We start from the raw sequence: 10003 nt of genomic DNA, 5'->3' as shown, positions 1-10003 counted from the left end.
GATGTTTGGAGGTCCAACATCATCTGTTACCGTGGTTACACTGCTGTAAGAAGGCTGAGCTCAAAAAAATCGATGAACATTTTATATAAGTACACAAAGCACATGCAACGATGAAGGAAATTAATTAAAATTGAAGTAATTCATTTTATTCTCCGGCATATGTTTCCATTGAATCTCTGCACAAACACTATTCTGTGGTTATAAATCAGTTTCGTTACTTACTAAGTCACAGTTAATAATAAACCTGAACAGGAGACTGTTCAGGTGAGAGGTTCACATTTATAACTAACAGTCATCCCCATCGTATTCCCTGGTTAATGACAATAAGGCAGTTACTGTTTGTATTAAAGGTTTTCTGATGTTTTTAGGTGTCAAAATATGATCTAATTTGCGTTAATTTCCAGAGGGGAAACCGGACACTTCATGAAGTCGGGCTCAAGATTGTTGTTTCACTCTGTTGATGTAATTAAGTCAGATATTTTCTCTTTTTACAGGAGGCTTGTGGATGACTCTTAAATCAGAAAATTTTCATCACATTATTACAAATAAAGTGTTCCCTAAATTGCGAATAATATATCAACAATCCCCTCAGACAGGAGTGAAAGTGGAAAGTATGACACGTGTAAATTCTGCTTTAACCATTAGACAACGTAAAGTTTGCAAAATCAACTATTTTAACAAATAAATATCATCATGAAATGTCCCCAGTTGATTACTTACATTAAGAAAATGTGTTTACAACTTTTCTGACCATAATCTAACTTCTAAAGCATCCATGTGTTTGCTAAATAGAATTGTATAACTGTAGATGTAAGTGGATGATGCAGGTTTTCCATAGGGCATTCACCAGTGTTCAGAACTAGTCAGTAGTCACAAAAGTTTGACTCACCAATTCAGTTATTAAGGAGAAACATCACCTTCATTTGGCTTCAGGCACATTCAGACATCTGTGGAAACAGAGAAAAGCATATGAAAAGGCTACTGGACAATACAATGACAAAGCATTCACTTTTAATGTAAAACATACTAAATCTAGTATAGATAATATACTAGCACTCTTGCAGTCAACAAGCAGCTGACACAATCTGGCATAATAATCTGATAATAATATCCAATAATATCTTCTACTTTTGACTGAGCCGACTACAGGGAACATACTGTAAAATTTAGCATAAAAATGCAAAAGAATAAAAAATTAATTAATAAATAGATAACTAATTAAAAAAATAGAATCCCCAAAAAGAAAGATAAGTTAAAAGAAGTTGAAAATGTAAACTGCAATATGCTTTCATAGCCAAAATATAATAATACAAAAATAATAACAATAATACAAAAAATACTAATAATAATACTACTATTGCAAGTTTGTTAAGTGTGGAGATCATGTTATAATTAAATTATTATTATTATCATTATTATTATAGCACCACAAGACTATTGTTGACAATGTTATTGTAGTTTGAGGGAAACGTCCAGCAGGCGGCAGTAATGACACCAACTGCTGAGAAACACCGAGGAAAGAAGAGGAAACCGGAAACGGAATCAGTCACGCTTTCTGTCCCGTTCGTTGTTGCGGCTCTGGAAAAATCTGCAGGCGAGGAGACAGCAGTCCCTTCAAAGCTGTATTACCCGTTTTGTGGAAAACAGCGATGGCTCTGGAGTCGCGGATCACACAGGAGGAGATAAAGAAGGAGCCGGAGAAGCCCATCGACAGAGAGAAGGTGCACACTTTGTTTATGTTAGCAGCTGTGAGCTAGCCTGGCTTTGCTAACTACACATGCTAAGGTGCACATTTGGAAGAGTCTAAATTGTAAAAAATAACTTTTCGTAATTGGTTATGCAGCATTTAGGCTTTATTTTTAAGTCCAGCTGTGATAATACTCCTGTAATCGGCAGGTAAATAGTAGTAAAAACAAATCGCCTGGTGAATGGTAGTCAATGAAAGGCGCTAATGCTAACGTGTTAGCTCGTCACCAGCCGATGCATCAAGACATTTTAGAGGTTGTACTTAATTTCCTTTATTTGTTTACGGAATTTCTTGGACACACATGTACAGTATTTTAACACAGCTGTTCATCTTCATATTTTTCTTGTTCTACTAACAGACAACAAACAATTATTAAACAGTTAAATACAGCTCACTAAGTTATACTCAGTATTATTACTAGTATAATTTCAGGACCAATAAAACATTAACACAGTCGGTTCCTTGCATTTGAAACTCTGGCTATATTATCCCTATATGTACATCATTACTATTGATTAGTGTCAACTTGAGAATTGCAGTTAAAAGGGCATTGTTGTATTCTGTACCTGAGTATTGGCAGGTAAAGCGTTGAGTTGTAGTTACTCGGTTTGACTACTAGAGAACAGTGAAGACTGCAACATTTTTGAGGCTGCAAGAATTAATAATGATAAATCTTCCTAATTTACTTAATTAATCTTGTTTCCAGAATGTAAATACATGCCCATTTTGAAATTAAAAAAAATAATTGAAAAGAAGAATGACCTTAAATCTGAAAAAAAATGTTAATGCTCTTCTTAGGAGATGCTAACACCTTTAAGTTTACTTCACAATTATATAGACACGTGGCTAATTTAGCTAAATATCTTTGTATCCAGATTTATTCTATATTATTTCAACATTAAACTGCACATCTAGAGATGTTACATACTTAGTTCTGATGTTTGCTGCAGACCTGCCCCCTCCTGTTGAGAGTTTTCACCACCAACAGCGGCCGACACCATCGGGTAGATGAGTTTGCTCGAGGCAACGTTCCATCCAGCGAGCTGCAAATATACACGTGGTAAGATAAAAATTATATTTGTGAGTCAGCGTGAATCAGTCAGTTTGTGTGAGATAGCAAATGTATATTGTTGAGTTAGTGTAGATGTAAAGGTAGAACTGGACGCAGGTTTTTGATTCTGTGTGTGTTTCAGGATGGATGCTACTCTGAAGGAGTTAACCAGCTTGGTGAAGGAAGTGTATCCAGAGGCCAGGAAAAAGGGGACGCACTTCAGCTTTGCTATCGTCTACCCCGATCCTAGAGGGAAAATGTACAAGTTAGTATCCTATTACAAACAGGACTAATCAGATTCATTGACGATGTAGTGACTTCATCTAACTTACATAATCTCCCCCCTCCCTCCAGGTTGAAGGACATCGGCAGTACTGTATCTGGCAGGAAGGGAGCAGATGACTCCATGACGTTGCAGTCTCAGCGTTTCCAAATCGGAGACTACCTGGATATAGCTATCACACCCCCCAACAGAGCCCCACCACTTAGTGCTCGAATGAGGCCCTTCTAAACACACTCATCTACAGATCTACTACAAACCTGTTTTTGTTTTTTTCCATTTTTCATCATCTTGAATGGTTTTGCCTCATTTTATAAACTGTGATGTGTAATAAAATTGTCATTTTTTCCAACGTCCCAGCCTTTTTCTGTGTAACACACCGATATGGTTATTGAACATTAGTTTTGCTTGTGTTCTATATTGTATTTTGGAAAACTCAGCATTTTATCAAAACAACACGTTTAAATAGTGAAGTCCAAACTATATGGAGTAAATTGCAACTCCTCCTGGACTTATAACTGTGAATTTGAAGTTGGTTTAAGTGCCATCAGCACTGCAATTTATGATTCTAATTAATATATTTTAAATCTGGGGTTTGAATACTTAAAGGAAATAAACAGAAATAGGACAAACAAGCTTTCTAAGAAAAACGCTGTTGCTGCAAATCTGGCCTAACACTTTGATCAGCGATGTGTAGTTTGAAAGGTCAGTGAGAGACTTTTATTTTGATAGTCACAGGCGGAGGTTTTATAATATATAGTGGCGCATGCGCAATGCCAGACAGTAACAGCTAGCAGATAGACGAGGCTTGCAGCTGTTAGCTAAAGAAGGAAACGGTTTGCGGATAAAACATTCGGTGAAATGTTTAGGAGGAAACTAACTGCTCTAGATTATCACAATCCAAACGGGTTTGACTGCACAGGTGAGAAAAACCTCCTCTTAAAGCTCTTTTACCGGTGGGTTAAGTGTAACGTGGAGCCGGCTAACGTGTACACACGTATCCTGTCACTATATGGAGACCACAGCTGCCACACTGCGTTGATAAAATGGTAGATTTAGGTTCTGTTTGGCTGAGAAACATTTCTGCTTCTCTGCGACATGAGATAACAACACTTACAACTTCTTAATGTGGCTCTCTTTCATTCGGCATAGCCAGCTTTAATCATTACACAGAGTATATGTTGAGGTTGAAAATTCATAAAGTCTTGTTCAGCTTAATTCATGTGACACTCTGTGACGAGAAATGTTTTTTTTTTTTATTTAGCAGGCGGTAAATAACTATGTGAAGATTAATGTGACTTGGGTTTCCTTACATGCCAGTTTACTGTGCCATCTGATCTGCTGCTACAGTAAACTATCAGTGCCCTTAAATAAATCACTACATGATTCAGCAGCTGCTGAGATGTCCACTGTGGCCATTCATCAGTAAATGTGAACCTATTTTCTGCACAGATGAGACTCAGTTCAGGAACTGCATCGTGTGGCTGGAAGACCAGAAGATTCGACATTATAAGATCGAGGACAGAGGAAACCTGAGGAACATCCCCAGCTCAGACTGGCCAAAAGCCTACCAGAAGGTGAGGCAGTCTGAGAGATCCTGGTTCCAGCTGCTATTAATGATATTTATCATAGGAGTGGCACTGCTTCTACCAGACAAGTGTATTGGCATTGTGTTTGAGCTTGTTTTCTCTCTGTTTAGTACCTACAGGATGTGAACTGTCCGTTTGGGGTTCAGGAGAGGCAGGAGGCAGTGGACTGGTTACTGGGCCTGGCTGTGCGCTATGAATATGGAGACAACGGTAAGAGGGCAGTTCATGTTGTGATAATTATTTAGGCTGATGACAGTGTAAATGGAATAGAACAGAAATACTTTACTGATCCCCAAACAGAAAGAGTAATGTGACCACCATAACATAAATATAATAGAAAATCTACTGAGATTTAAAAAAAAATCACAAACGTTTTAAAGGAGAACTGTGGCTAATAGAGATTAGATTTCAATATTTCTAATGGATACTAGGATTTGCAGTGTTTTTTACAGCTTCAGTTCAATATTTACTGTTTAAAGATTTAAAATGGAATGAATTATTCCCACTGAGACGAGATCAATGTTTACTGCTCTGTATTCTAATGCAAGGATGAAAACTTAAAGCTATAAATGGCTTCAAAGATGTATTTATTAAATGTTTGAGTCACATAGAAGACAAAAAATCTTGCAAAAGCTGTGACTGTGTTAAGTGAAAATGAATTGAGCAAGAATTAAAAAAAAAATACAACAGCAAATAACGGATCTTTCTGTAACAGGAGCCACATTTAATTATTAGATGAAAATAAATATTACATAGAAATGTGCTATTTAGTCTATTTACTTCATTTAGAATTTTAACGTGATAAATATGTTGGCTGATGTTGCTCTGGACTATATTTGCTTGTTTCAGTTGAAATACTGATGCCGACCAGTAGATGGAGACATTATCAAAGGAATAATGCTACATGTCCAGCTCACCAGCCCCCTTTTCTGAGCAGCAGTCACTGCTAATAATTCCCTTGAACGTCAGTACAGGTTAATTCAAGTAGATATTTAACCATTGCTGTGTTTTCTTATCTTGCTTCAGTGGAGAAATATAAGAACTGTCAGCCGTTGGCAGCCTCCAGCAACAGTGACAGAGCTGTGGATCCTCTGGTCAACCTGGACAGTCAGTAGAACAACTCTACCACCTCCACCTGAACTTATCTCGCTGTGATCTCTGTAGCAGAAAAAGCTGAAATCATCATATGTCTGTGTTTTGCAGGTAATTCTCCAGATTTCAAAGCTGGAGTTACAGCTCTGGCAAACATCCTGAAGATACAGCGACACGACGACTACCTGGTGATGCTCAAGGTGAGGTCATCTTATAAATCTGTTCTGTTTTCAAGCTGTCAGATTTCAGTAATGGCAACATGTGGGGTTACCGTGGTGACATCAAGGGCAGTTTAATTGTAGGTTTGGCACAGAGCAGTCAAGCTCAGTGTGTTAAATCAGGGGTGTCAAACATGCGGCCCGCGGGCCAATCTGGCCTGCAGGACGACTTTGTAAAGTGGAAAAATGACAGAAGACATTAACTGCAGATTGTAAATTTGTAAAACTATAAATTTAAAATAATTTCTAGACCCTGACAAGTTGCTTTGATCATAAAATACTAGATTGTTCTTTTGTCACTGTGTGCCTTATTTTTGTAATATTTTGTCTTGTTTTTGTTGTTTGTTTTTTTTGTCAGACTTTTGTCATTTTGATCATAAAGTAAAATACTATATCATTCAGATACTTGTGACTAAATGTTTTGTGTCTTTGTAGACACTCTGATCTGGAAGTTGTAATGTGTACATGATAAACTGAGGAATAATGTCGTTGAAAATGATTTTTTTTTTTCTGAAATTTCATATAATTCCTTAAATGTGAACATTTTTGCACTAAAACAAAGGAAAAAGTAGGAGTTGTGATTATTTACAGGTTATTATGCTCTGATTTTTCTGGTCTGGCCCACTTCAGATCAAATGTTCCACCAAAACAATTCTACCAGTACTATTTTGGAGGAATCCTTTGCCGAGATGATTGATTGGTTTAAAGAAATACAATCAAACTGCAGCCTTATAGCAGAATGATAGGGAGGTTTACATCATAACATTCTTTTAATGTAAACTAACAGCAGCAGAAAACATCAGAGTTTAAAGTTAACAGTTCAGCAGATATCAGTCAGAATAAATTACCTGTAAAAGTCCTGCACAGGAATGACTCCACTGAGGGAAACTACAAAGCCTGTAAACACAGTAAGTGTCATACTAATCGGTTTCTGTTCTCATGTGGACCTGCCAGGCCATTCGTATCCTCATCCAGGAGAGACTTTCTCCAGAAGCCATCACTAAAGCGAACCAGAACAAAGAGGTAAACACATCAACAGTGATACGCTCAGATGTCCTGATAACAGCAGAAAATAAACGTAACTCTGGGTTCGGTCGGGCTGATAACGTCTCCCTGTCAGGCTTTAATCTATCGTGTGTATTTTCCTTTTCTCTCCAGGGAGTTCCAGTAGCTTTAGACAAGCACATCCTGGGTTTCGACACTGGAGGTGAGTGACATTATGACGCCAGAAGAAAGTACCGGAAGCGCAGACTGACGCTCGTCAGTGTGCGGTCAGGAACATCCTCCGGTTCTGTGGCGTGCAGCGGCGTCAACATGTGTCTCCCATAAAACTTGATCATGTGCGGCAAAGTAAAATAAATCTCTCCTCAGATGCGACTCTGAACGAGGCGGCTCAGATCCTCCGGCTGCTGCACATCGAGGAGCTGAGGGAGCTGCAGACCAAGATCAACGAGGCCATCGTGGCCGTCCAGGCGATCATAGCCAACCCCAAGACAGACCACAGGCTGGGGAAGGTCGGCAGATGAGAGCGAGGCGGAGGGACTGAACCGCGGGGGTTTTAATGGGATTTTCAGAAGAGAAGCCTTTTTGTTGTTTCAGTGGACGTAATTAGAGTTTTTTTGTTGTTGCATGATGGGGCTGTTTGAATGGGGAAGCAAACGACAACTCTCGGGATGCTGATATTTTTTGTACAGCAGCATGGATTAGTCCTCATTTTTTGCCACCGTGTTAAATAATTATCTCTTCTGAAGTATTCAACCTGAAAGCTATATTTGTTTCTGGGGTAAAGAAGAAGAAAAGTTTATTTTGAAGTGAACGCTGACACTGTGTGGGGAAAATATAGAAATCCAGCTCAACAGTTTGACTCCCGTGTGTTTGTAGTTCATCGATAATCACCACAGAAAACCCCCCGAGTAACAAATCACATTTTATTGTTATAAATATCACATCTTATAAAAAGATAAAGATTTGAGAAGTAGTAGTAGTAGAAATATTTGGCAAAAAAAGGCTGTTTCATCATGTGTGAAATACAGATTAGGAGTGCAGAGAAATGTGGTCAGACTGGCTCACAGGGCTGTACTCGGATTACAGTAATCTGATTACAAAAATCAGTCACACAACAATGATTAATGTTTAGAAATGTCTGTTTTTCTCCAGATAATGAATAACCAGTCCTAAAGCTGCAGTTGTTTGGTTTTCACTTGACATTTTGGGAAAATTTTCACTCTTAACCCTCGTGTCGTCCTGCACGTCAAAATTGACCCGGTTTAAAGTTAGAAAATGTGGAAAAAAAGAAATTATTTTCCACATTTTTGGGAAATTTTTGAACACTTTTGGTGGGAAAAAAGAAATGTTAAAAATGGTTAAGAACATTCATATAAAATCAAACAAAATCCAGTGAATTTCGTTGGATTTTGGTTGATTTTTTTTTGGTGAATGTTCTTAAACACTTAACATTTTTTTACAACAAAAAATGTTCAAAAATGTGGACATCAGAAGTTTCACTGTGAATTTATTTTTTATTTTTTTTCACATTTCAAACTAAAATGCGTCAATTTTGTCGTGCAGGACGACAAGAGGGTTAAACAAAAAGTGTTAAATGTTCAGTTGAGGTGGTGTTTTAGTTGCTGGTTCTGGTTTTAAATTTAATGCACGGAATCAAAATTCACCCAAAAAGCAGAATGTTCCTTTACTGTGATTGTTTGGACTCGACTGGCTGTAGAAGCCGCTGTGGCCAACCGACCAGAAAGAAACCTGATGCTGAGTTTCACAACGTTTTAGAAGCTTCATGTCGTTCTCCTTTGGCTTTAAGAAGCACTCTGTTAAAAATCTGATTTCATTGTTCTGTAAATTTAATAGATAGAAAAGCAAAACGACAACTCACACAAAATACAAAAATACAGTAGAAAAAAAACCTAAAATGAGGTATAAAACAAATTTACAAAGCATTTACTTTGGGTTACATCTTTAAGGTGAGATAATGGGGACGGGTGGAGGTTGTAAATTTACTCTGATGGCTGGTCGGGCAGCAGGAAGCCGTCTCGCTCCCTTCAGAGTGTCCTTCTTTCTGAGGGACAGTGGAGAGGGTTTGTTTTTTTTTTCCCTCGTCCACAGATCCCCCAGAAGTTTAGCACCAAAGGACTCTGCGGCTGCCGCTCCGTCGTTAGTGGCTCCCTGTGACACGACACAAAACGCCACTTTATCACTTTGACACATTCAGTTTTCTAGTGGAAGTGCTTCTGTGTAAAGATCCAGGTGGAAATGAGAAGCTAAAGGGCCTGATTTTCCTTCCTGTGTGAATCCGAGCGTTAAAGGATGAAAGCTTTGGCGCTGCAGAGGAGCTAATGACAGAACAAACAGAAAAAGGCTGCACCTAACAGAGAATTATCTGTGTAAAGAGCACGTGTGTGTTCGTGTATTCAACAATAACAGCTTTTAAGCCTCTTACAAACCCTTAACAAGTGTGTTTTAGAGCTGTCATCATGCTCACAATTACACCAAACATCCACGACTTTGAAGCAAGTGGCTCTTTTCCAGTCTGAGTGTTTCAGGAAGTCACACACTACTGACTCAAATAAATGCACAAACTCAACTGTGTGCACAATCTCCTGTATCGTGAACAGATTCTACGCTGCGCTTTGACACAGCGTAGAATAGCTTTGACAATAACATCTGCCAAGGTGCTATTTTAGGGATTATCCCGTGTTTGAAGGCTCACTTTGTCCTTTGAAGACGTTTAACAGAAGGCTTTAAAGGACGTGAAGCCATCTGCAGACATCAACACATCAAACATGTAAAGTACAGGTAGAGGGACGCACACAGCTGTGTGATCATTGTTCTACTTCACGGGTGGATGTGAAGTCAGCGTACGCACACAGGTAAAGGTGTGGAGTAGCGTCTGTAAGCCAGCTGTGTGACGACTGTTTTAGGGTTGAAGGTGATGAAACGCAAGCTTTGGTTACTGCAGACGCACACAGAAGCTGCGTTTACATCATCCACACTAATCTGCTACGGTATTCATCACTC

General features: G+C 38.5%; 3 protein-coding genes across 3 annotated transcripts in view; 2 read left to right on the top strand and 1 right to left on the bottom strand.

Annotated features, from left to right (window-relative positions):
• Positions 1–1521: 1521 nt before the first annotated feature.
• Positions 1522–3430, top strand: sap18 (Sin3A-associated protein). The gene is made up of 4 exons (XM_022195694.2): positions 1522–1721; positions 2698–2807; positions 2941–3063; positions 3153–3430. Exons 1-4 carry the CDS (start codon positions 1650–1652, stop codon positions 3307–3309), a joined length of 462 nt encoding a protein of 153 aa, XP_022051386.1. The 5' UTR covers positions 1522–1649; the 3' UTR covers positions 3310–3430.
• Positions 3431–3835: 405 nt separating this feature from the next.
• On the top strand, positions 3836–7833 carry rtraf (RNA transcription, translation and transport factor). The gene is made up of 8 exons (XM_022195692.2): positions 3836–4000; positions 4531–4655; positions 4778–4877; positions 5694–5774; positions 5871–5959; positions 6932–7000; positions 7136–7184; positions 7349–7833. The coding sequence occupies exons 1-8, from the start codon at positions 3940–3942 to the stop codon at positions 7501–7503; spliced, it is 729 nt and encodes a 242-aa protein (XP_022051384.1). The 5' UTR covers positions 3836–3939; the 3' UTR covers positions 7504–7833.
• Positions 7834–7891: 58 nt separating this feature from the next.
• nid2a (nidogen 2a (osteonidogen)) overlaps positions 7892–10003 on the bottom strand; it is a 46033-nt gene continuing 43921 nt past the window's right edge. The window contains exon 41 of the mRNA XM_051943083.1: positions 7892–9151. Within this exon, the coding sequence (XP_051799043.1) occupies positions 9141–9151 (11 nt within the window). The 3' untranslated portion in view covers positions 7892–9140. The remainder of the gene's footprint in view (positions 9152–10003) is intronic.

This window comes from Acanthochromis polyacanthus, chromosome 22, assembly GCF_021347895.1.
Source record: "Acanthochromis polyacanthus isolate Apoly-LR-REF ecotype Palm Island chromosome 22, KAUST_Apoly_ChrSc, whole genome shotgun sequence".
Classification (NCBI taxonomy): domain Eukaryota; kingdom Metazoa; phylum Chordata; class Actinopteri; family Pomacentridae; genus Acanthochromis; species Acanthochromis polyacanthus.
The sequence above is the reverse complement of the archived record's forward strand: the minus strand, read 5'-3'. Positions and strand labels throughout refer to the sequence as shown.